At 44.6% G+C, this 26,621-nt stretch overlaps 2 protein-coding genes across 4 annotated transcripts in view; one reads left to right on the top strand and one right to left on the bottom strand.

Annotated features, from left to right (window-relative positions):
- Nucleotides 1-12,607, bottom strand: part of VIRMA (vir like m6A methyltransferase associated) — a 28,264-nt gene extending 15,657 nt beyond the window's left edge. The window contains exons 1-11 of the mRNA XM_080379546.1: nucleotides 12,465-12,607; nucleotides 10,780-10,895; nucleotides 10,448-10,534; nucleotides 9,996-10,044; nucleotides 9,216-9,384; nucleotides 8,198-8,320; nucleotides 5,600-5,890; nucleotides 3,941-5,093; nucleotides 2,450-2,941; nucleotides 1,697-1,851; nucleotides 181-263 (exon numbers count right to left, since the gene is read on the bottom strand). Coding sequence (XP_080235672.1) covers nucleotides 181-263; nucleotides 1,697-1,851; nucleotides 2,450-2,941; nucleotides 3,941-5,093; nucleotides 5,600-5,890; nucleotides 8,198-8,320; nucleotides 9,216-9,384; nucleotides 9,996-10,044; nucleotides 10,448-10,534; nucleotides 10,780-10,895; nucleotides 12,465-12,527 — 2,781 coding nt within the window. The 5' untranslated portion in view covers nucleotides 12,528-12,607. The remainder of the gene's footprint in view (nucleotides 1-180; nucleotides 264-1,696; nucleotides 1,852-2,449; nucleotides 2,942-3,940; nucleotides 5,094-5,599; nucleotides 5,891-8,197; nucleotides 8,321-9,215; nucleotides 9,385-9,995; nucleotides 10,045-10,447; nucleotides 10,535-10,779; nucleotides 10,896-12,464) is intronic.
- Nucleotides 12,608-18,195: 5,588 nt separating this feature from the next.
- ESRP1 (epithelial splicing regulatory protein 1) overlaps nucleotides 18,196-26,621 on the top strand; it is a 55,742-nt gene continuing 47,316 nt past the window's right edge. For all 3 annotated transcript variants that reach the window (XM_080379558.1, XM_080379557.1, XM_080379556.1), the window contains exons 1-4: nucleotides 18,196-18,340; nucleotides 18,545-18,673; nucleotides 19,562-19,675; nucleotides 22,157-22,271. In XM_080379558.1, coding sequence (XP_080235684.1) covers nucleotides 18,209-18,340; nucleotides 18,545-18,673; nucleotides 19,562-19,675; nucleotides 22,157-22,271 — 490 coding nt within the window. In that variant the 5' untranslated portion in view covers nucleotides 18,196-18,208. The remainder of the gene's footprint in view (nucleotides 18,341-18,544; nucleotides 18,674-19,561; nucleotides 19,676-22,156; nucleotides 22,272-26,621) is intronic.

The following is a 26,621-nucleotide window of genomic DNA, read 5'->3' as shown; positions in this document are numbered from 1 at the left end:
ATCACTAATTACAAGAACTGGTCTAGATCATACGCTTTAATAAAAACATCTATTTTGACTAACAGTATATATTTTAAAATCTCATATGTTAGCGCATACCCGAGATAAAATATCAAACTACAAAAGGTCTAAGCTTATGAAGCACAACTAAAAGATAGCATCTATCTGTACTTTACTAACCTGTTTGATATATTCAATGAGATTTGGAATACAATTTATTTCAAATCTAAGATTTTTCAAAGGTTCAAGCCACTTGCTGAGCTCTGTGAGAAAATAAAACAAAACAGTAAATCAAGGAACTTGGACATTTTGGCATTTATTTCACTCATGAACATAAAACTTTTTTCAGTACAAAGGTACTTCAATAACACAACAGGTACTAAGGCCAAGTTTGAAAGTTCTGAGGCGTACATCGCAGCTGTAGCCAGCTGAAAAGCATCAACAAAAATAAGAGTTCAGAACAGGCAATACGCCTCATGTAGACAGACAAAATCTAGCTCAAGTTAACCCAAACACTCAAATAATTTTCAACTTATTATCTGTATTGTAAAATATGTTTAATTACAAATAAAAGACTCTAAGAGTCTCACTGTCACCTAAAGAAAAGGCCATCAAGAGCAAGGGCCAAAACACATTCCCCTTAATGTACAGAACAGGTTATTATACAGAACTCCTATGAAATGCCTGCATGGAGCCAGCCTCTGCACCAGTAACACATACTCTCTCTGGAAGTCCTTACAGATTAACAGTCTCTCTCTCAGTCCAGAATAACCTAAGAGTCCCAATTTTTGAGGACAAGAGATTTAAAGTTTGAAAACCTATTGATCCTTAAAATATTTAAAAGAATGTGAAGGTTCAAAGGTTGACTGGGTATGAATTGACAACTATTTTCAGACTGATTTCATGATCTGATTTTATAAACTAGCTGTGCTTCTCATGAAACTGATGATCAGGTGAGGAGCAAAGAAATAAAAGCATGGCAGAGGAGGTAATTAAACTAAAACTTTGAAGAATTCTGATTTCTTTCAGTGCATTTAAGTTCTGGAATAAATTATTGGTATGTCTATATGAGTCAGTTAAGCAGGGCAGAGCCCAGGTCTGGACATCAGATGTTCAACATTCAGGTGTCAAAATGGTCCCTAGCAGGCTTTTTCCAAATGACCTGGGCCTGATCTGAGTCAACATAAACCAGGGAAAACACACCAAGACACGGTTTGAAGGTCAAAAGATTTAGTAGCAGGGTAGCATGGGCTATTTCATGCCAGTTGGCCTAGGTGCCAAAAAACAGTCCCATGAGTATTTATTAGTATATAAAGACCCTGTAAGGTTACATCACTAAAGAGAACAACAAAAATAAAGTCAGCTCACTGACAAGTTGATCCATTTTTACTAAAATTTGCTCTCCTTTTCTCAACACAGAAATAATTTCAAACTTCCTGTCATCACCCAAAATTCATGGTAGTTAATATTACTTGAAAAATAATTTAACTGTAAAGAATTTCCTATTTAACTCTCATTAACAGAAAAAAAAACCACCACATTATCTCAGTGGCTCAACTAATCAGATGCAGCTGGAAAACAAATGTCATTTATATACATTACCCACACCAAATGATCATGAAGCACCAATTACCCACATATAAAAGGTTTCTTCTATACATTCAAACAATTCAGCTGATAATGACACATACTGTACCTTGCAATTTGGTGTTATTTTCATCTGCTTTACAAAGCTTCAGCAAAGGCGCCGAGTGCTGCTCCAGCATCTGGACATCACTGGAAGACTGAACCACCAGCAAAACAAGGATGCAGGCATAATTATAAGCAACTGACTTCTTAGACTTTGAGTCTCTGAAACAGCAATAAGGATTTTCTTTAGATCTCATCCAATACAACTGGCTGGCTGTTAAATTTTCATTCGTTCAGCCCTAAAAATCTACCTACAGAACTTTTACCTTCTCCAAGGATTGCCCCAATTAATTATCAACAACAAGAAATCCTCTAACCATTTTCTCCTGTTTTTTGAAAAGTGAAAGCTTCCTTTTACATTGGCTTCATACTTATTTCAGCATCCACAAAAGATGAACAAGTCAAGCAGCACACAAATCTTTCTCCACAACTTTGTTTTAAAAGCACTGCTACCTAAAGTAGTAAAACTGCCTGTCCAGAGAAAATAATGGTTTTAACACTTATAGGAACTTGAGGAACTGAGAGACTGCCACCCAGAGAAGTGTATAGTATCCAATTCCCCCAGTCAAATCTTTCGCTTGTTTCACAGGCAAATTTTATGCTTGAATGAAAACTGCCTACTTACTTGCTTGCTTTGTTTTTAAATAAAAACAAGGTAATCTAAAAGGAAAACGTATTTTAGATTTACTGAATTATTTATAAAAGATAAATACTTTTAAACTGTGAAAACCTGAAGGATATAAATAAATGCACAAATTACCCTAAAGCTTCTTTGGAATAGTACTCCATTAAAGTAATAAGACTCTGGAGATTTTTCTCCAGACTGAATACATGAGCCACAGCAGATCTTCCCACAGGGTTAAAGGTAATCAAGTAAAGGTTGTGAAGTGTTCCTAGAAGATCTGAATGGTCGGTCTCCTCACTGGCTGTGCACCGCTGAAAGTGGCAGAATAATTCTGAAATGCACTGTAACGTCTGTGTTGAATGCAGGAGCCACAGGGCAAAAGTATCCTCGTTGGCACTGTCTGATTGGAGACCTTCCTCTTGATCCGGATCAGAAAACTGACAAAGTGCTCTAATCAACAAGTTTGTTGCTTCGTACTCGGAAATAAAGAAAAGAAGACCCTTCTGTGACTGTGCCAGGAAACGCAAAATATCTCGTATAGCTTGAAGCACACCTGGATGTGCACCTGTCACTGGAATAGAAAGTAGCAAAGTAATGCATTCCAAGAAATGGTGACTATGAAGATACCTGAAAAAAAAAACACAAACAGGAAAATAATCAGTAATACTACAATCATCTGTCAACACTGCAGAATAACATGACAGAAAGTTACATGCCTCTTAGCTTTAGTACTTACTGCTCTGCAGACTATGAGAAATAAGAACTAATTATGTAGTACAAAATTTTCATCTTACAAAACATAATTGCTATAACATTTATAGGAAATAAATTCCTAAAGTTCTGATCTCAAAAAAAAACCCACCAACCTCACCTTATCTACAACCAAAACGACACTTTATATTTTATTACATTTGCTGTATCTGAATCATCATCGATGCTGCATTAAATGTTTGAAATGTGCTAAGAGATTATAGTCATTATAGCTTATGTAAGAGGTGATCTGAAGACTCTTTTCATGTAGATACTTCTATTCAGCCATGACCTACACATCTACTATCAAAGAAACCTGTTAGAATTTACAAAAATACTTTCCGGACAGAAGTTTGCTAAAAGAAATAACCCATGGGATCCTTTAAAGCAGGCAGGGCCTCAACCCCTCAACCTATGCTGTGAAACCGTGACCTACACTGACACAACTGCAGGACTTCCAGCCGGGGCTGGCTTGTATCTTGCCACCTCAGCACAGAGACAGCAGTACTCCAGACTTGTTTTATCCATACACGTACACGTGTTCCAAGATGACAAACGGAAAACACTCTCGATATATAATAATTTTTAAATATGAACTTGTACAGCAACTAGGATCTACGAATGCCACTGATGTGCTAGCCTAGTACCAGTAATAACAAGGAGTTAACCTCTCATTATATGCATGCTAAGTTTCATTGAAAGCCAACAAAATAGCAGGTACATTAACTATCAAACTGTCTCAGACTTTATGAGCACAATCTAGAAGCCTCTAATAAAGTAAGTAGTGAAACATCTAGAAAAGTGTTAGTCAACAAGGTCACCCCTGAAAAATATCTACATCAAGCTGAAGGAAATAGGAACTTGCAACTGCCATACCTAAACAGGACAGGGTAAGGATCATCCCTCTCTGGAGGGCCTGTAATGCGTGCCATGGTTGGGAAAGATTTCACAGGTGGCTGAATCATTGTATGAGGAGCAGTTTCCATCAAATGGAAGATTTCTTCAAGAAGACTAACAAGTTTTTCCATCTCTCCTTCACTTATATTAGAAGATTCCAAAAGATGGTCCATGTCCATAGGAGCCTCCACATCATTCTCATATTCTTGGTTGGTTCTTTCAAGTCCTGCCAATTCCTGGTCCTGTTCTGGCTCTGTGTGATTGGGAAGAGGAGGAGTGTTCTCTGCTAACTGATCAACTGCCTTTTTAATATCTGACAGAATCTCATAGAAGTGACATTTCTGGAGAATTGCAGAACCAGCAGTAACTACTCTCACAGTCTGATCTAACAGTATGAGTTCCAGGAGTTTCTGATAACCACTTTTTTCATGTACATCTACACCACCTCTTAGAAACATTTCCATTCCCTCAGTCATACTAATAACACTATCCAAAGCTTTAAAAGCATTAAGTTTAAGGGAGGATGACACATGATCTGCAAACAACAGTTCAAATAACACGTTAATAACTCCTGCCTGCAAGAGTGCTGTTATTCCTTGAGTCCCACATTCTCCTAACGATGACACCAATTTCGTCCCAGCTTTGAGTTGTCGGACATTCAAAGCAATGGGCTGTTTGAGAGCTACCTGAAGGTTTAAAGCTTGCAGGGTCCAGTCTACTAGCTGGGTAATATAGTCTTGCTTTGTGTCTTTCACCTGCAGGTAGCTCAATCCTTTTACTATTAAACTTGGAACTTCTTCTAATGCAGTGACCCACTTTGCACCCCTTTCCTCTTGATATAATTCCAACAGTTCAGTTAATTTAACTGAGGCTTCCACTGCCCCTGAATTCTCTTTTTCTGGATCTTGGTCCTTTATTTTACCAACTTCATTTTCAAATACAGTCTTGTAAGGGCAGCTGAAGTATAGAAGAGGTCCAAGCTCCCTTTCAAAAGGTTCGTATGTCACAGGAGGCACAGATGCCAGATCCTCAGGAGTATATTCAATATCAAAGCTTGGATACTTAAATGTTTCACGTTCCAGATCAGCAATTCCATCTTCATCACTTGAAATCTGCTCATATCCGTCATCTCCTAAAAAGATAAAGATTCAGTTATGAAACAAAATTGGTCATGAATAAACCAGTTAATAACTGCACAGAACCTTCTCAAAAAAAAAAAAGTAATAAAACTTCTAGTCTGAAACTTTGCATAGGCATGGGTGGGAACTTTAAGTAATACAAGAAGATGTCTACTGACTTTTATTACTTAACCAACTTTACTTGATTTTTAAGTTAAAAAATTTCTTTCGCCACTTCCCAACATTTTTAAACAGAATAGGCAACAAGACTGAATGTTCATTCTCACCTATAAAAGCTGTATCTATATTCCTCTATTATTATATTTTATATATATATATAAATATTCCACAGCAAAATACTGTCGTTGAGAGATGTCAGAACCATAAATAAGGCAGGCAATGGTGCAATGACCACGGGGAAAAGACCCAGTTCTCTTCACACCTTGTCAGCACAATCATACTGCCATCAACATTTCATAAACCTGGGGTTTTTTTGTTAACTTTTTACAACTTCACTTACCTTCACCTTCTTCCTCCTCTTCACCCTCTTCATCATCTTCATCTTCCTCCTCCTCTTCCTCTTCCTCATCAGCAATGCTCTCTACTGTATGCTCATCATCATCATCATCATCATCGTCATCCTCCTCCTCAACATCCACATCATCTTCATCTTCTCCTTCTTCTGGTTGATCTTCCTCCACTTCTCCATCATCAGAATATTGGCTTTCTTGATGAATGGATGTTCGATCAGGAGAAATGGGCTCAAAGTAATCCTCCCTATGGTCAACATCATCTTCTTTTTCCCCAACCACTAAAAATACAGACAAAGTTTAAGAAGTAAGACTACGTCTCTGAAAACAAATAATCAATAATACAGAATCATAGAATCATTTAGGTTGGAAAAGACCTTTAAGATGAAGTCCAACCATCACTGCCAAGTCTACCACTAAAGCATGTTCCTAAGCACTGTGTCTACAGATCTTTTAAACACCTCCTGGGATGGTGACTGCAGCACACTGTTCCAATGATTAACCACCATTTCTGTGAAGAAATTTCTCCTAATATCCAATCTAAACCTCCTCTGGTGTAACTTGAGCCTGTTTCCTCTTGTACTGTCACTTGTTATCTGGGAGAAGAGACCGACCCCCACCTGCCTACAGCCTCCTCTCAGGCAGCTGTAGAGAGCAACAAGGTCTCCCCTGGGCCTCCTCCTCTCCAGACTAGACAACCCCAGCTCCCTCAGCCGCTCCTCACAAGACCTGTGCTCCAGACCCTTCACCAGCTCCGTTGCCCTTCTCTGGACACGCTCCAGCACCTCAACGTCCCTCTTGCAGTGACGGGCCCAAAACTGAACCCAGGATTCGAGGTGCGGCCTCACCAGTGCCCAGTGCAGGGGGACGATCACCTGCTGGCCACACTCTTTCTGATACAGGCCAGGATGCTGTGGGCCCCCTTGCCCCCCCGGGCACACTGCTGGCTCATGCCCAGCCGGCCGTCACCCAGCTCCCCCAGGGCCTTCTCCCCCAGGCAGCTTCCCAGCCGCTCTGCCCCAGCCTGCAGCGCTGCCTGGGGCTGCTGTGACCCGAGGGCAGGGCCCGGCACTGAGCCTGGTTGAACCTCCTACAACTGGGCTCGGCCCATCGGTCCAGCCTGCCCAGATCCCTCTGCAGAGCCTCCTGCCCTCCAGCACAGCAACGTTCCCCCACAACTTGCTGTCAGCTGCCAACTTACTGCACTCAATCCACTTGTCCAGATCATTGATAAAGAAATTGACAGAACTGGCCCCAGCACTGAGCCCTGGGGAACAGCACTTGCGACCAGCCACCAGCTGGATGTAACTCCATTCACCAGCACTCTTTGGGCCCAGTCATCCAGCCATTTTTTTATCCAGTGTAGAGTAAACCTCTCCAAGCCACAAGCAGCTAGTTCCTCCAGGAGAATGCTGTGGGAAACTCTGTCAAATGCTTTACTGAAGTCTAGTTAAACATCCACCACAGCCTCTCTCTCATCCACCAAGTAGGACACATTGTCATAGAAGGAGTTCAGGTTAGTCAAGCAGGACCTGCCTTTCATAACCCCATGCTGGCTGGGCCAGATGACCTGGTTGTCCTGTACATGCCATTTGACGGTGCTCAGGATGATTGATAAACCTTCCCCGGTACTGAACTCAGTCTGACAGCCCTGTAGTTCCCCAGATCCTCTTTCTGGCCCTTCTTGTGGATGGGTATCACACTTGCTAACCTCCAGTCAGCTGGGACCTCCCCACTTAGCCAGGACTGCTGATAAATGATGGAAAGTGGCTTGCTGAGTACTTCCGCCAGCTCTCTCAGTACCCTGAGTGGACCCACCTGGCCCCATAGACTTCTGTGTGTCTAAGTGGAGCAGCAGGTCGCTGACCATTTCTCATCGAACTGCGGGGGCTTCATTCTGCTCCCCACCCCTGTCTTCCAGCTCAGGGGGGCTCAGTACCCAGCGAACAACTGGTCTTACTATTAAAAGACTGAGGCAAAGGAGGCATTATTTACCTCCGCCTTTTCCTCATCCTTTGTCACAATGTTTCCCCCTACATTCAATAAAGGGTGGAGATTCTCCTTAGCCCTCCTTTTGTTGCTAATGTATTTGTAGAAACATTTTTTGCTGTCTTTTACAGCAACATATATGTTTTAGAATTTTGCATTGAGCATAGTGGAGATAAAAAAAGCATCTTGAGGAAAATCTTCACGTGATTAGACTGAACACAAGCAACAATCACTTAGTTCATTAAGACTATAAAGAAATACATAGAGTTCTTGGCACTTTTAACCTATACAGAGAAGAGAGAACTTGGCAGATGCTTCAGAGGGATTGAGAAGGACAATGAATACCAGAGTCAACAGAACATTTATATAAAATATGAGCAGCATGTTCAAGCAGTGTATTAGTCAACTGCTGATATTCTCAAGTCTAACTTTTAAAATTATACAACTTATAGCCAACAGATTTTCTTTCAAATCCCTTTCCCATCTGTCCAGCAGGAGTAACAGTAGACAGGAAACATCATATCGAGCACAAACGCAGAATTCTGCCTCCACTAAGCAGTGATGTGCAGCAGATAAATCACAGCCTTTCTTCATCCTACCTGACACTGGCATTGGTTCATCCTCATCGTCATCAGGAGGAGGAGGGCCTGGAGGTGTCCTTGGTCCCCTAGGCTGTGGTCTCGGAGGGCTGCCATTGAACTGGTCTTCCTTCTCTCCATCAACTATATTTATTGTGAAAATAAAAACTTGCATTTAATGGAATCACAGGAATAGAAGCAGGAAACCTTAGTTTTTCAGTACTACTTTTGACGAGGAACACCTTAATTTCCCAGCTGTTATTTAATCTGTATTCCGCATCTGCAGCATGCGAGCCAGTTTTATGAAGTCACTTTTGATATAAACAAGAACTACATCACTAAGCAAGCTTATTAACACTGATGGTCTTTTAATATAATACTGGCTTAAAATTGCCATGGGTAATTGCCATTTTTGGCTTTGACATTAGCAATACTGTAACTCTATCAATAATATCTGAGTTACCGCTGTTGGGGTGCAAAATTCAAATACTCTGTGTTGTAAAAAACAGTTGATTAAAATGTAAACTTTTTTTTTAAAGTATCTTGAACAGGACAGTTCTAATTTTAAAACTAAACCCAAAATTAAAACAGAAACTTATTCACGGATCCTATTCATGGCCATTCTAACACCAATGCAAAGCAAACACTCTTCTGTGATGTATTTTACACGTAAGTCACAAAAGGAAAGTTAATTATGACTGTGAAGTTTTCTTGTTATGATTTTAATACTAATCACTTTTTTTTAAGATTTCAATAATCTAAATTTTAATGAGTTCACACAAATTAACCTGCATTCTGACCATTCTAAGTAATTAGCAATTGACCAGGTAACCCACTCTCAAAAAAAATAAGAATCTACTTAAAACATTCAATACAAATCTAAAAGAAAACACAAAACTAAAGAACAAAGACATAAAGCCAGAAAAATAAAGCCGCTGAATTCTAAAATGTTAAAGAATTGAGGTTTTTTTTCAGATGGGATACTATAATGTTGATTCAAAAGAAATATAAAAATCTATGTCTTCTCAATAAGGCTTACCATGTTTCGGGTTTCTTTTCAAACCAGGCTGTTGCTGGGGAGGTGGTGGCGGAGGTGGGGGTGGTGGAGGTGACTCTCTCTCATGACTTATTACCCTGTCAACTGAGCCATATATTGCTAAAGTCAGACAGTTATACCACCCTCTTAGAACCAATCCATCCGTGTTGACCTGTTGTTTTAAAAAAAAAAAAAGAAGCAGCACTTAAAAACAACACAAGACAACTTCAGAATATTTATTTGAATATCACTGTATCAGTATCTGCATAAAAGCAAGAGAGGACCAAACATTAAGATACCTCTCTGCCCCAAGTTTTGAAAACTGGGAAAACTTCAAATAAATCAATCATTACAACAAACAAATACTCTTTCTCTAAAAGTATTCAATTCCTTGCAATATATTGCCTAATCTGCTACACCTATTAATGAAAAAAAACCCACGTTATCATGGGTCATACAAACACTGATCTGAATGAAATAAACCCAAACAGAACTGAAAATTATGTGCTTAGCTGTGGCCTGCAGCCACAACATTCCAATTCATCTTTGCTCACAAGTAGTGGATAGTTTTGTGGGTAATCTCCATAGGACTTGTCCAGCAATCAAATCTTCTACTTATAGATGCAGACTCTAAAGTAATGAATATCTGAACAGTACAGGTAGGTTTTAGACTAAGATTTTAAACAACAGATGCTTTACACAGTGCCAACGCACCACAGGCAACCGTATCTATACCTAAATGACAAGCATGTAGAAACAGAGGTTTAAATCACACTGCATTACCTTTGCATTGGGTCTGAATATAATTGAAGTGTTTTCATCATATTCAAGGCTGTTAAATAAAATACACAAAGTTGGTTTTCCACTAATATAAAGCGTGTTTACAGAAATGAAACACAGCAGTACTAAACACATAAGCCAATAATAAAACACTGAACAAATACATGCCCTTAAAGACAAGAGTGCAAACCACTTATTTCTACAAAATAAGTTTCACTAATATATATGGGCTCTGTAAGTTTAAAAATAATAGACTCTTTTCCACCTCAAGTATGAACTCCTGCCCTCCCATACAGATTGGAGGAAAAGGGCAAGAACACAGACTAGCAAACCCCAGACCAAACATGAAAATCACGGGAGATACAGATTTTTCTATTGTGCATTTTCTGCACTAAAAAATTCTCAGGAAGAAAAGGTAGATAATGAAGTCACAGACTAATCTGCAGAGTACTTACCTCCCCAGCCTATCAAAAACAGGGGCACTTGGCTTGCTAACATTGTTAAAAAACAAGTCCAGTTGAAATGTATGTGGGGACGTCTCTCTGGAAACAGAACAAAAGTAGAAATTAAATTAGTCAAGCTCTTTATCAGAGTTAGTAGGTCTAACAAGGGAAAAAAATGCTTTAAATTATACTGTTTAAGTAATTCCCAAAAATAATTACAAATTCAGCAAACGCATAAATGCATTTTACCTTTTTATATAGGAGATTGAATTGAGATATTAATGTTCAAGAAAAAAATAATAGGAAGGTGTTCCTAAATCAGATAGCTAGTATCTTTCACTTACCCATAAGCCCTACTGTCAGGCAAACTTGTGTGAGCTCTCACTCCAGGAGGAATGACACGTACTTCATTTATGTAAACCACACATGGAAAACGAACTACATCTATATTGGTACTTTGCTACAACACAAAGAATAGAGAAAGTCTAAGAAAGTAAAATGCAAACAACATTCTTTATTAACCAAATTAATATTGCAATTCTAATAATGAAAAAATTCAATTCTGTAAAATGCTGAACACCGTTAAACAGTTAAGACAAAACTGCTGGGCTGGCGTTTTTTTCATAGAACAGTTTGGGTTGGAAGGGACCTTAAAGATCACCTAGCTCCCAACCCCCCTACCACGGGCAGGGACACCTTCCACCAGACCAGGCTGCTCAAAGCCCCATCCAGCCTGGCCTGGAGCACTGCCAGGGATGGGGCATCCACAGCTGCTCTGGGCAACCCCTGCCAGGGGCTCACCACCCTCACAGTAAAGAACTTCTTCCTAATATCTAATCTAAATCCACCCTCTTTGAGTTTAAAGCCTTTATCCATTGTCCTATCACTACATGCCTTTACCAAAGTCCTTCTCTAGCTTTCTTGTAGGCCAATTTGATTTTTTTTCCTGTAATAAAATCTCAATAAGGTTCAGGTTTGGGAAATGTCTTGGGCAAGAATGAAAGTGCCAAAAACGTTATACACAATTTAAAAACATTCAATAACAGAACATACTGCCCTGGAGTAGAACAGTAGCAGCTAGTGTTTCCTGTCCAATACTGTCTTAAATAGTAGAATTAAAAATATACTTGGGTCTCCCTGATCCTGGCAGCTAGAAACAACTCCAGAATAACTTCCCATTTATTTTGAATCACAGCATCAGCTCAAAATACTTCCTTTTTTTCCCTTATACCTGTCCGTGAACAAGGCTGAGATATTCTATGATTCTGCAACATTTTTCTCATGTTACAGTAGACTTTTTGTTTTCCCCCCGACAGTCCCCTTCTTCCCCCCCAAACAGCACAATGGGCTGAGCTCTGGGCAAGCCTGCTGCAACACAAGCAGCTTCAAGGACGCGCAAGATCCCAGCAGCCTCCAAGTGGAATACCTGCACCATCTCCCACTGCTAAAGCAAGCTTGAAATATTTTGTTCACAATGTATAAATCTAAGGGACTAAGATCATAAATCTAAGGGACTATCTCACATACACATGAATACTTTCCCTTCTCGTTAGTTATAGAAAAGCACTGAGGATCTCACAAGTGGCTGGCACGGCTCTTTCCCTGACTTCCTTACTGGGCTACTCGAACCACTTTCCCCCTCTTCGCTCCCCGCTAGCCTCTCCTCCCCGTTACCTCCAGCTCTGCGCTGCCTGCCCGCCGCCCCACGCTCCCTCAGCCCCCGGCACCCCGGGCTGCCAGCACAGCGCTGGGCTGGGCGCGCCGCGGGGGCCGGCACCGCGGCCCGGACAAGGCTGCGGGGGCAAGGCGGGGAGGGGGTGGGGATCGCCCCACAGCCAGCCCCTGGCCAGGGGCTACTCCCTCCTGCCCGGCCACCCGCCGAGGCGACGGCCACCGCCGGGGCCTACCACAGCCCCGCAGCCGCGGCGGCCCGGGGAGGCCCCAGCGAGAGCAGGAGGGCGCCGGCAGAGCCGGGGAATAGGAGGAGGAAGAAGGGGAGCGGCGGCCCTAACACCCCCCGCCGCGTTACCTCCGCGCTCTGGTGCTTGAACGTGTCTAAAAACAGCAGCTCGGTTGCGGTGTCTACCGCCATCTTGGCTCGGCCGAGGGGGAAGGGCTTCCGGGCGGCCGCGCGAGCGCTTCCGGGCCGCCGCGGCGCGCAGGGGCTGGCGGGGGAGGGGCGCGGGAGCGGGGCAAGGCGGGGCGAGAGCGGGCGGGCGGGGGGGCGGCTACGGGGGCGGGGCGAGAGCGGGCGGGCGGGGGGGGGGCTACGGGGGCGGGGCGGGAGCGGGGGAGGGGTCTGAGGGAGCGGGGCGGGGCGGGAGCGGGGGAGGGGTCTGAGGGAGAGGGGCGGGCGCTCCACCGTTGCCCTGCCCACGGGGGACTCGCCGCCGCCGGCCCCGCTCTGCCGCCTCACGCGGCGCCGGCGGTGCGGGGCTCCGGGGCGGCCGCCTCCGTTGCTCCCCGGCCCGGGGGACTGTGCGGAGCCAGTGGCGGCGCTGCCGGCTGTGCTGGGGCCGGAGCAAAGGCGCGGGCGGGCTGGGGGGCTGTCCCTCGGCGGTGGCTGCCCCCTCGGCGGGAGCAAGGCCGCTGCCGCCGCGCTCTTTGCCTGCGGGCTGAGCCGGCGCGCGGGGTGGGGGGTAACCCTGCTGCCCAGCGGGGCTCGGTGTGCGCCGTGAGCGTGGCCGGGCGCCGCTTAGGCCTGCCCCAAGCCTTGCTGCTGCTCGGTTTCACAAGGTTTGGCTTCGGCTCAACGCTGACTAAATTCAGTCCTGCTTGAGAAATTCCTTTTGCAGCCTTTCCCTATTTAAAACTAACCCTTTTCAGGCGTAAGAAACTCTCAAGTACACGTAGAACAATTCCTTGCGACCGCCCCATGGCTCCTGATGTTCTTGTCTGGCACCCGCTGCCCTTCTGCAACAGCCACTGAAGTTGTACATGCATTGAAGACACCGTGAAGCCAAAATCAGCCCGTGGCCAGGAGAGTGATGTGGAGTTGATCTTACGCAAGCAGTGTGTGGTTACACAAGTTTTGTGTACAAGCTCTACGTCTGTAACAGCAAAACTGTGCCACGTTACCTTTGTAGGAAGCCTAGAAAAGGATGTGTAGCATCTCTGAACTGCCAACTGGAGCCTCAGCCACGTACCTGCACCTTCCTTAACGGTGATAATTATACCATATTATCTGCGTCTTGTTTCTGGAACAGCTTCTTAATTAAATAAGCCGGTTTATGTGCACACCAGGAATTGGCAAGTCCCTTTTTTGTTTCAGTAGCTAAACTTGCTGCTTTCTCAGTGCTCCAGAGTTTCACTTGCACCAGCAGTGGCAGTCCCCTAGGCTGGACTTTAGGTGAAAAGGTTGCATCGGTTTAAACAAGGCTGTGGTTCAATATATACATTTTCAGCAGTAAAACTAGTTCAGGAAGTTCCCATCCCCGCACCACATGCTGGGGAGCTGGACCACAGCACACAGTTCCATAACCAGTTTTATTGGCACACCTGAAGAAGTGTTTTGTGGCAGTGCAGGGAGACGCATTGACTGGAATTGCTTCCGAATCTAGTACTGCCACCTCATTTCAACAGATGTAGTTAAATACTGCAAATCCCTTCACAGAAACATTTCAGAATTTGAAAATCAAGGGACCTCCCTGGCCATGCTGGCAGATTTACCTGCTCTCGTTTTTGCCCCAAACTGGAGTGCTCTCTCAACCTGATGGATAAATAGATCTAAACTCCTGGAGTTATTTTTTTTCTTAATGTAGAAAACCAAAGAACTTTATATCTATTTTGCTAAAGTAGCACAACGCCTTACCAGCTACTAGTGACACTTGCCATGGCTTATTTTGGTTGTGTATGGTCTCTTCAGAGACTTCTGTGCAAGAGTAGTATTGCATATCTACTCCAAACATGGGCATCATCACGCCTACAATTGTGCCAGAGCATCGCAGTCCCAGTCAGACGGCTTCTCTCCTGGAACAGCCTGGAACAGTATTGCAACCAGGTCAGCTAGGAGTAGTTTCAGTAACTGGCAGGGGAATTCCAGCCCTGCGTTTTTATCTGCAGTGATTTCCTCGCTGCTGGTAACAGCTATGGCTTTGGATGTGAGAAGAATTGACTTTGCAGGATTTAATTCAGATGGCTCTAAATGCAACGTCAACTGATTTCAGCCCATGGCTGGGCTTACAAGTCGTTAGCATTTCTCTGCTGCAAGGTAAAGCGGCCATGTTTGAATGTCACACCCAGTTACGTGATTTCAGGGAATTATTTGGCTATCAATGAAGAGTTATTTATTGGCTGATGGAAGTGGAGAACACAGAATTTGGTTAGCAGCAGCAATTATCTTAGGGAGATTTAAAAAAAAAACAGTTGGTGGTAACCATTAACACATTGCAACAAAATGATACAGCTCTGCTAATTCTCCCATTCCATTTGTAAAAAGTTGATATTCTGAAAGAAAACATGAGCACTGATGGGGAAGAGTGATACAGGTGGGAGACCTGGCATGAACCAAAGGTCTGTGCAGGAAAGGATAACAAAGTTGCAGGTGGTATTGGGGTGAATTGAAGACACTCCTATGGAGAAATAAAGCAGGGTGGGAGACAGAACTCGCAGGAAAAACCTGGAGACAATGAGATATGCAAAGTCACAGGTTTGTTCAAAATAAACTGGAAAGAATGGGGTCAGTAGGTGAGAGGAGGAAGCTTCAGGAACATGGAGGAGATAAGAGGGCACGCAGGTCTCTTGCCATGGTTGGGGGGTGGGTGATGGTAAGACCAGCTTCTTAGCATAAAGGAAGGTGTGAGTAGTTTCAGAAATGTCCTGAAAGTGGCACAAAAGGATGTGTGGTGGGAACCCAGAACTAATACAAAAAGGACTGAGAAACAGTTACACTAAAGTTAGCAATGGGGCTGGAAATTAGACAGATGGACAGCAGGCAGGAAACAAGGAATACCAGCGGAGAGAAATACGGCAACAAGGTGCTGGGAGGAGCCTTGAGAGGTCATCATGCAACAAAGCGCCCTAGTTAGTACATTCCTGCAGGTAACAACACTGATGTCATCCGGAAGGTGAGATTTCATGCAAAGACTATGCTTAACTAGGCCCTGGGATAACAAACGGCCAGGGAGAAGCAACCGGAATGGGAGTACGCAAACGCCAGGAAACCTGGGCAACACAACACAGGAACCTGAACAACTGGTGCATGTTGTCAGACCAGATACTACAGGCATGAAAGAAAGAGGGTGGAATGGGAACGGTGACTGGAAAACAGGCGTTTTAGGGAATGTACTACCCAAGAAAGAGAAAAATAAAAGGTAATGGCACTACAGTAGCAATTAGTGGCAAGCGGCTTCCAAAATAAATAAATAAATAAATAAACATGGATTAATCAAGAACCCAAAAGACATAATGGGAATTAAAAATATTTTTGGGGTACAGCTTAACCTATGAAAGGGGTTACTATACATAATGGCACCCTTCCGTAGCAATAAACTGGCGAGTCTGATGCTCCTAGATGGAGAGAGACAAGATAGGATGAGCCAATAAGGCACAAAAGGAAAGAAAAAAAAGAAACACATAAGCCAGTACACAATAAATCACAAGTAAAGGAACAGGTACCCATCCAAAAATCATCCTCACAAAGGCAAGGGCTCCCTCTCAAAAGGCAAGCAGGCATTGGGAGAGAAACCATCTAGAATGATTAAATCTCACTGAAAGATGACCAACCAAGCAAGCACGCACTATCCATCTGCAATGCTCCAATGCGAAGTCATTTCAGAAACGTACTTCTTGGCTTTTTTATTAAAGTCTTCTGTTGGTTTTTTTTTGTTTTTTTTTTTTTTTTAAGATGTTGCACTAAACTAAGACCTGAAAGGAAAACTGTGCAAATTCTCTATACCATGAAATCCCTCCTCTTGAGGCTAGGCAAAGGTCACGAAGCAAACTCGCTGTGTGAGGACCAGCCCTGCTCCTCAGATGCCCAGCACTGATCAGCTGCGGCCACCACTAGGGACACACAACCCAGCGCTCTGCTTCATATGTTTTACTCAATGCATCAGAAAGTTTGAAGACAAATGTACAAAGAAACCCAGGCACCCTAACCCTCCGACAAAAGGGGCACGATTAGCTCAGGTGGTTCCTGATGCCAGATTCACATGGCCAATTTCAGCCACTGCTTTTAAAAACAGGAGGAATTAATTTGCCATCTTTACCGCACAAATTGCAGCATCTGCTATCAGTGAATGTCATTTTCAAAATTTTATAGCAGAAAGGGTGAAAATCACTCCAGCCCTCTCACATCGTGCAAAGGCTGTCTATCGAAGGACATCAAGTATCACGCAGAAATGCGGTGGCAGTCCCTGCAAGGACAACCACGCTGCACCAAGCCGCGGCAGGGCTGGACAAGGGTGCTGGGTGCTAAGGACTAGTCAGATTGCCGACAGGATCCCCAGCGGTGAACACATCCTCTCCCGTCTGCCAAACCAAGACACCGACGCGCTAATAAAAGGCACTGCAAGCTGCAAACCTGCACCAGCACAAGGAACGGTGGTGAAGAAAAGCATGTTGTAGACCATCACCTCGGCGAAAATTCAGAGAAGCAGCGCCACACTAAAGTTGGAAACAGACAAAGAACTACAGGTACCACAGGATTTCCTGGGGGAAAGTTGGTGTTACATGTTTACCCTACACTCAGTGACCTTTTCAGTTATTTGTTATGACAAAAACCAAGTTTTGAGCAACACACGCGCAGAGGATACATGTGCAAGCAACGATGGCCTGAAGATGAAGAGCGGCTGCTGTCACAAGGAGCAGAATCCCGGCGGCTGCCCGGGGCAGGGCTGCGGCAGCCCGGCCGGACCGGCCGTGCCAGAGGGCGGGCAGCCGCGGTGCCGGGAGCGCGGCGGAGGGAGAGGGTCCCCGGCCCCAGCCCGCCCGGCCGCCCCCGCCGGCGCTGCTGCCGGCGGCCCCCGGCCCGCGCCCCGCGCCGCCGCCCCCGGGCCCCGCACGGCCCGGCCCCCGACGGCCGCGCTCACCCCGCGCCGAGGGCGGAGACCCGCCGGGGCGGCTGCGGGCGCTGCGGCCGCCTGCCCTGCCGTCCCGTCCCGTCCAGCCGGCCGCCGGGCCGCCCTGCCCTCCCCGCCCGCGACGTGCCCCGGCAGGAGCGGGCGGCCCCGCCCGGGCCCGCCGCCCCCTCGGTGGGGACGCGCAGCTTCCCGGGGCAGCACAGCCCCGACGGCGGCGCGGAGCCTGCCGGGCCGCGGTCGCCGCCGTCGGTGCACGTCGGGGCTTCCGGGGGAGCCCGCGGCGGCCCCGGTCGGCTCACCCGCCGCCGCCCCGCCCGCAATCCCGGCCCCCCGCCCCGCCGGCCGCCCCCGCCGCGCTTGCCACGTCCCCGCTCGGCGGGGCCAATGGGCGGGCGGCGCCAGGTGTGTGCTACCTGCACCACGTGGGGCGGGGGGGGCAGGTAGGGCCGCGGCCCCGCGCAGAAAAGCCCGCAGCCATTGCGCGCTTCCCAGGGGTGTAGCCGGCGTGGGAGCGGCCGCCGCCCGTCCCGGGAAGGAGAGGGGGTGGGAAGGGAAGGGGGGCAGCCAGCCGTGCGCGTCCCCCGCGCCAGGTCCTCGGGGGTGCGGCTGCAGCTGGGGGCTCAGCCGCTCGGGTTTCGCTCGGAAGTACCTCGGGCAGGGAAAGTTTCTGGCCTTTTCTCTTCCTTCCCCCCTCCCCTCCTTCACCCCCTTCCCCCTTTTTTTTGCTGCTTTCCACTGACCCGGTGGCACCATGACGGCGTCTCCCGACTACCTGGTGATCCTCTTCGTGACCACGGCGGGCACCAACGGGGCAAGGCTGGGCTCGGATGAGCGAGAGCTGCTCCAGCTCCTGTGGAAAGTGGTCGACCTGAGGAGTAAGGAGGTATTTTCCCCCGAGGGGGAGCACCCCGGCCTGCAGCCTCCCTCGGCCCCTGCCGTGCTGGGTCCGGGCAGGGCGGCCCGAGCGCCGGGCCGGCTGTGGGTGCCCCGGGCTGGAGCAGGCTCGGGTGGAGGGCAGGGGTCGGTGCTGTAGGTGGGCGCCTCCTGCCCCGCTAGCTGACTCGTCCCTCCTCTGATTTCTCTGGAGCTGGGGCACCTGCACGATGTGCTGGTCCGGCCGGACCACCTGGAGCTGACGGCTGAGTGCCAGGAGATCGCCCAGGTGGATGTGGAGAGCCTGGCCCTGGCCGCACCGCTGGAGCAGGCGTTGAGACAGGTGACTCCCCATAACCGGCTGCTGAACGCTGGTCTCTCATGGGGGCTCCCCGGTGGGGTGGAGGCAGTGTTATCATCCATGTATCCCCTCCGCCGCCACCATGGGGTCTGTGGAGCCTGGTACAGGAGCAGCACAGACGTCCATGGGCCAGGCAACCTGATCCGTGGTGGGGTTTGCTCCCTTGTCTTTTGCTCGCTCGCCTTGGGAGGGACTGAACCCCAAGAGAGGAAGATCAGGATCAGATACCCCTCTGCCCTGGTCTCCTTCTGTGCTGGACCCTGAACCTCAGCTGAGGTTGAGCCCCCATTAGTGTTGGATGAGGTTAAGGTTGGGTGCCCCCAAAAAGGCTGGGTAGTGGCAGGCCCTGGTAAGGCTTGTGGTGGCTCGTTAATCCTGGGAAGGAGACAGTAAAGAAGCCTCTAGATAAACAGGGAGGTGTGCGTGATTCTCACTGAGGGTAGGGCTGAAAGCCTGTCTCCTTTCCAACATGCTTGGGTGTCCTGTCTGAAAGGCTCTTCTGCCCTGGCACTCCCTTGGCTCTCTGCAACCAGCTTTACAGCTTCTTGCAGTGCTCTTGCAAATGCTCGTGGAAAAGGTTATTTTTTTTCTCTCCTCTGTGATGTGGACTTCTTGTGTGGCCATATTTCATTAGAAAGCCGGGGGGAGGGTGGGGAAGGGGCAATTTCCTTGTGAAGATAATTATCATGAAAGTTATCATGTGCTTAGCTAGTAAGAAACAAATCTACAGAAGTGACTAGCCTCATGCAAAAAGGAATTCCAGCTCCATGTTCTCGCTCCCCAGGAGTAACGTGTTACTAACTGATGTTACTACCTAGCACAGCCACTCCAATCTCTCATACATGTGTCTTTTGTTGTTTCTGCTTTCAGTTTAATCAGTCTGTGAGCAATGAGCTGAACATTGGTGTAGGTACTTCCTTCTGTTTCTGTACCGATGGACAGTTGCACATTAGGCAGGTTCTGCACCCTGAAGCTTCCAAAAAGGTATGTAGCTGTACCTTACGTCTGACTCTTGGTGTGCTTTGTATGACTTTGTGCAAAACTGATCAACTTCTCTTTAGTATGGGGGTGCCTCCCCACAACCATAGATCAAACTTCAATCATATGTTAATATGCTTACCAGACTAAAAAGCCTGTCTATGTGGAAGGCGTAGGCAATGCCTCATGCTTATGTAGCCCTGAGATGCCTTATTAGTTAAATCAGGAGTAAGATTTTCTTGAGTTAAGTGCTTGAGAAAGGAGCAATGCATTGACAGATTACTCCTATGGAAGTTAACAATGGGTTAACAAGCGGGAATTTGGAAGTGTTGCCAAATACTTAACCACCTTAATCATAAACTGTCTTTTGGAACTTTTACATTTACCATTAGCTTCAGCAACTTTCAATCTCTGTGTAGTCAGTTGATGCTCCGAGGGTGGTGCACGTATTTGTAAGGAGCTGAAGAGTAGTTTGAGGCATGCTATGAGTGATGACTAGTCCCATAGTTTAGAGTTTTCTATAACTTCAGAGTTGCCAAATCGCTAACAGTGTTATGAGGTCCTGCCCACTTTTCATTAGTGATAGGGTTGCAGCAAAATATTGAGTCTCTAGTCCTGAAGTAACCGCTTCAATATTAATAACATCTTGTTTTGTGATTTGCTATGAACATGCGTTGCTCTGAGCTGTTCTGCTTCTATCACTGCAACTGACTTCTGTGCCCGTCAACTTGCTGCTTCATCTTTGAAGGGGCACTGCTGCAAGTCTGTGCTGTTACAACACTTATATTGGATGAGTTTGGTTTTAATACTTGTTGGTGCTCTAAGTATTTATACCTTTTGAAAATTTAGAAGGGAAAGAATGAGCATGACTCGTAGTGAAGGGACAGTCGTTACATATGTAATTTGTCATAGGAAATGATGTGAGGAAAATGTGGAAACAGGTTTTTAACAGGCTTTCTTCTCGCTTGTAATGGGTATGTGTTTTATACAGTTAAACTTTATATGCAGTTAATTATGTGGCTAAAAGAAGGGACAACCAGGGTTATTTTATGTTTGGTGTTGGGTACAAGCATCCTTTCTCTAGATCATCACAGGGTCACTGATAGCAATCAAATATTCATAAAAATAATTTATTGCTGTTTTGTTAAGAATTATTCATTTAAGATCTGTTCTGTGCTGTCTACAAATTAAGTAGATGCTTATGAGACCTGTAGTAGTTTTTTGGTCAATACCCTAATCCTGAGATTGCGGTGAGGGATCACTAAAACCCAGACAGGCAGAAATCACTAGGTGTTTGAGAATACATATCTTTCTTTTAAGATGCCCAGTCTGAACCAATCTAGCAGCTCATGATATTCAAAGAATGAATTGGCATCAACTGTTCCAACTGAATGTCAGTGAAGTACATAACTTGATCTCTCATAGAGGAAATAAAATAGCCATGCTAAAACTGGAACAGGAAATCTTGGCAAGCACACCTGCATTTTCATAAGTTTTTCTTTAAAGAGTATAGTTTACCTAATGCACCTGTCCATATGCTAAGGTAAGTTCTAATGTTCTTAAAGCAGAACTTGTTTTGGAGTCTACACTTCTTTCTTTGGGCTCCCTAAATGTGCTTTCACATATCCTGTCATTCTGTTACAATGCCAAGATGCTAACCAGTTTTTAAATCACAGTAAGCCCTTACTTTTAGTCTAGAGAGGCATTGCACGCAACAGACAGCCAAGTGGAATATGAAATATTGTGTCTGTGGGGGAAGGTCTGGGGTGAAGAGCTAACTGAAGGAGTAGGGGGTTGTGTTGATTTAAACAACTTCTCCTTCCCACCTCCCCCAAAAATTAAAAGTATGTGGTAAATGTAGTGGTGGGGTAAAAAGGGTTTTATTGACTTCCAGTGGGCTATGTAGCTTGCTCCTGGCTTCATGCACTGCAATTAAAGCAGTTACCTATGCATAGACTGACAACCTCTGCAGCATATCAAGCACTCATCTGCTCACAGTTGGATGTTTTCTTGTTTGGTGGTTTGGTTTTTTTAAGGGAATAAATGTGTGAAGCGTGACTATTCTCTGAAAACTCATACTTGTCTGTAAACCAAAACAATCTTCTGCTAGTCTTGCAAAATTTACTTGGTTCTATAAACTGAACTGAGTGCCCTCTGGCTCTTTACAGTTAAAATTGGAATCAAGTATGATAAATGTTACAATAGCTGGCATTTGATCTCCCACACATCTATTGGATTTGAGGCACTAGTAATAATAGCAAATGTTTCTCTGGCAGTGAAAAAGCACACTTCTCTTCAAACCATGTGGAAAGCAAAACAGTTCATAAACATACTTATATGGCTAAGAAGAGCTATGTGAGTTTCCCTGTAGCGATGTCTGCTTGATCTTCCTACCCATGATAAGAAAATTGTTAGAAAGTGTGCTATCTAAAGATAAAGTAGATTAAACTCACCCTAGATGACAGTAGTTACTTTGTCCTTTTACAGAACATCTTACTGCCTGAATGCTTCTACTCCTTTTTTGACTTGCGGAAAGAGTTCAAGAAGTGTTGCCCTGGCTCACCTGACCTTAGCAAGCTCAACGTTGCAGCCATGACAGAATGTATCCTTTTAACAGTGATGGTGTCTGCTGCTGTTACAGCTTTGGCTGAATTTTAGAATGGAAATGCGTGAGTAAATGCTTGCAACACGTATTTAGGGGTGGTATAACTTTAATGAGTGACTAGGAGCTGTACTGAGCTTTTTCACAAATGTAAAGATAAAAAAATGAGGATGCATGTTCCTGTGGGGAAAATCCTGTATTTTTTTTCTTGATTTCTGTATGGTTTCTTTACTGTCCTTTAAGTTTAAAGAGACAAAACTATACATTTTTGTATAACTTTCACATTTGTTTGAATTGCTGATATGAATACTAAAAGTTGTGAGGTTGCCTGTTGTATCAGATTTAGGTAAGAGTAAATGTTGGGACACCATCTTAATTTTTAGGAGGGGGAAAAGTTACTCTTGCTGTGACCTTGTAGTGAATCTTTGGCTCGGGAGTGAATCAAAGGCAGTGGTGCTGTTGGCACATGTAGTACTCGGTCTCATGGAAGATGCACGTGTTGCACCTAGCAAGGTGAGGCTGGGCTGGCAATAAGATGCAGTCAATAACGTGTTTCCATTTTCAGTGATAGGTATGTGTAAAATTAATTTCTGAATAGTCTTAAGTGGTCTGTAAACTAGTCCTGTCTGGCTCTTTACTAATCTTAGCTTGGTTTTGTTTGCATGCCATATATAATTAGCGAAGCTGAAACTGGGGCTGTGAATGACTTGGCTGTGCCTTCCTCCTTGCTTCCCTGTCAGTCTTCCCTCTTGCTGCAGGCTCCAGTCCTTGTCTCAAATGTGTTCTCAGACACGAAAAACACTTCCCTTCACTTCCCTGCTGACTTACTGAAGCAAGGACCACAAAAGCTAGCTAGCAAGGATGGATAAAGGAATTTTACAGTTTTTTTAAATATATTTTTTATTGGGTTTTGCTGTAGTTTGTAATAATGTTTTTCCTCTGACTAGCTTATTACGTCCATACTGGTTGCCATTAAGAGCTAGTATTTTTCAGACTCGAAAGTCTGTGGCTTCTGAATTATTTTGATCTTTCACTGCAGGACTAGTGTTGCCTGGGCTTTGTACCTGTGTTGTGGGGGCATAGATATTTTATGCAGCTATGGATTTTTTTTTTGGTGTTTAACCATAAGTTTAAATATTGCAGGCTGTCTGCTTTGCTTTGCCATCTGTGAATTAAAATCAGATTCTCTCAGTGAAGGGGCAGAAATCACTTCTCACCATACTCTATAGCTTTGCTTCACACTTAGTGCAGAAGTGTTAATTTTTATGTAAAAAGCAAAGTAAACACATGTGTTCCATAGTCTAGAAGCTGGATGATGGACTACTTAGTCATGGTCAAAAAACTTAACACATTGTTGTAAAGATGCTTTTGACACGAGCTTGAGAAGTTAGATAATGGGCTACTTCAGCTGTTTTTGAGAAATGTCTTTGCGTTCTCCTCGTGTGAATGTCTGATGTATGTCTTGCCACTGTGGGAACAGTCATACAACTGTAGCTGCCCCGAGTGTTACTGGTCAGCTGAGGCACAGTGACAGTGTGTGCTCCCTGCCTGCTGGGAGAGGGGAGCAGACCCCCCTGCATTACCGGGCTGTCAGGAAGCCCCTGAAGAGTCAGCACCATCTGAGAGTGGTTTTGGCAATTGCCAGTAGTATTTCCTCCGGAGTTCCTAGAGGCTTGGTCAGTCTATGCAAATGCTCTCCAGCTGGAGTCTGAACTCTGGATCAGATATGCTTCTTAAGATATATAAACTAACTAATTTTGTTCTAGTTTAATATTAATGTTTGTGGTTTGTCTTGTTTTGTAACTGCTGATGCTGTTAATCTGTAGGCTTGCTATGTTTATGCAACATGGCTGAAATTAACTGTCTCTGCCCTATATTGCTTGAGAGTGTTGGGGGTGGAAGATGCAGAGACCAAGAAAGTAAAACAATTTTTGTTTTCTGTTTATTGACAAATATGATAGTTTTCTTCCTCTTCACTCTGCTGAAACATACCAAGTTAATCTCCTCTGTGTCAGAAGCTGTGTAAGTTAATTGCACTTGGAGCGTCCGGACATGCATGCAATACTTGGAATTAAAAAAAAAATAAAAAATGTTGAAGCAGGTGCTAAGTCTAAAGGCTAGTTCAAACAGTTTTGTGCAGGCTTTTTTTTTTTTTTTCCTTGCTTCATGTAAGTGGGACAGCTACTTTCCTCCTGAGACACTTACGTAGCAAAGAAAAGAAAATGTCTAAATGAAAAGTAACTTGGAAGTGGTTATGCTGGGGCATGGGACATGAAAACAAATGCAGTGTGTTGAAACGAAGTGGCAGATTAGTGTGCAGAATCTGACTGAGCTCTTGCTATTCTTGCAGAATGTGCAGATCTTCCACCCCATAGCTAAAGGGGCTGCATGAAAGGAATATTCCGTATTTGTGCCACGCAAACTGTACTGGGCCATGTTTTTTAGCATTAGGTGGGAATAGAAGGTTCTGGATTAGGAGTAGGGTACTGACTAGAGATGCAGAAGACCTGCATTTGCAATCTGGTAGGAGCAGGAGTAGAATGATTTATTTATTTTTAAGTGGGGGGGCACATCCTTCATGTACTTGCATCCCCATTTACCAGTGTGTGAGATTGTAGTGATCAGCAAAAGGGAACTTGTGATATGAAAGAGTTAAGGGAAAGCCAGGTATTATTGTATGGTTGTTTAAATGTTTAGGAGTCTTCCAGAAGCTTTTGTTTTGATCGGATTAAGCAACAAATCACAGGGAAATAGAGAATGTATTCTATTGCTCCCAACAGTCAGGGAGATATGTTGAGTGACTGTGCAGTAGGAGTATATTCCAGAGCATAATGCAGTGGATAGTTGGTGCTTGGATATGTATTTCTTGTAGGCAAGGCAAGCACAATCTTGAAAAAGAGCATAGAAATGTTAAACAGAATAATTGGCTGGGTTATTCTTCCTTTAGAAAGTATGTTTGGAACTTACTTTTTTGGAAAACTACTTGAAATTGTGTACAGCAATGAAACCATTCCACATCCAAGAGCTCAGGTGAAAGCTTTGTTTCCTGCTGCTGCTCCCCACACCTCCACCCCCCACCCCCAAGAAATTGTAAACTTACTGTACAAATAGCCACTGGTTTCTTTTAATTCAGGGTAAGGAAATGTTTAAAATACCATGACATTTGAGGGACTGAGGAAGAACTGAGACTAGCTGTAACTGTTATCTCTGAGTACTACTGCTGCCTAATTTACAGTCTCAAATCAGTTTTTAGTGTAAGAGACAGTCTTCTGGCAGACTTTCTTTAGTCGGTATTGTGTAAGAGTAATGACAGCAGGATAATTATGAGAAATTTCGAGTAACAAAAAACTTGAGAAAAGCAATCATGTTACAGCAGAGAAGGGAACTCGGGTCTGTTGAAATTTTTTTTAACGTGTAAGGATACAAAAGGAACAGGGCTGTTCTTGCACCCTCTGTACCTCCCATACTTGCTGCACTTCTTGATTTGCAAAGCTTGCTGAGCCAGTTTTTACCACTGTGAGTGCCTTGAGGGTGGAGTGAACAAAGCTTGCATGACTATTCATATTCAGTCTGCAGAGGACTCATCCTTTGCCTCAAGATTGGGTGTGCAGAAGCCATTAAATGGCAAATAGCTCTTGCTTCCTCCAGAGAATGGTTTGCTCCACTGACTTCTGAACTGGGTTTGTGAGGGTAGTACCTTACTGGGATATCTGGTTGTTGGTAGAAACATGTGCTTTCTCCAGAACAGTCTGCTTATTGTGCTGGATATAATAAGGATCTGCAATACTAAAACTTGATTTGGTTGGAGGGGTTTTTTTGGGGTGTATTTTTTTTTTCCACTTGGGTGTCTTAAACAATGATGTGGAGCACTTAAATCAATAGTACTTAGCTCTGGCAATAAAAAGCATGTTATTGGGTATTACTTGAGAATCTTGTGTACTGCTGTTTGTATTTCCTGTGATAGTACCCAGGAACTGGGTGATAGCAGGTTATCTTTATGCGAAGTAATGTTTAAAAAGATGCAATCTTCTGCCTGAAGAGGCTTAAAAACAGAACAAAGAGAGAAGAGGATCAGTGCAGAACACAATTACAACACTAGTTCATGTTACATTACCTTGGAGCCAAGTTAGTTGTTCAGTATTTCTTTTGCCATAGTTAAGAACAGAGTTGAGACTGAGAAATTTAAGAGACAGTGGGAGGGAAGAAGAGAGGACACTGGCAGTGGGTGGAGCTGTGGTGATGAATCTGAGGAAATGATTTAGAAATTCCTTCCATATTATATAGGCAACCCTGATGTAGAATATGCCTCCTTCCCCTGCTCCCTTTACTAACTTGCGGGAGGTCTTTCTG

The sequence above is a fragment of the Falco punctatus genome (genome assembly GCF_963210335.1).
Source record: "Falco punctatus genome assembly, chromosome: 3".
NCBI classification, from domain to species: Eukaryota; Metazoa; Chordata; class Aves; order Falconiformes; family Falconidae; genus Falco; species Falco punctatus.
Note: the sequence above shows the minus strand (reverse complement) of the source record. Positions and strands in the feature narration are given on the sequence as shown.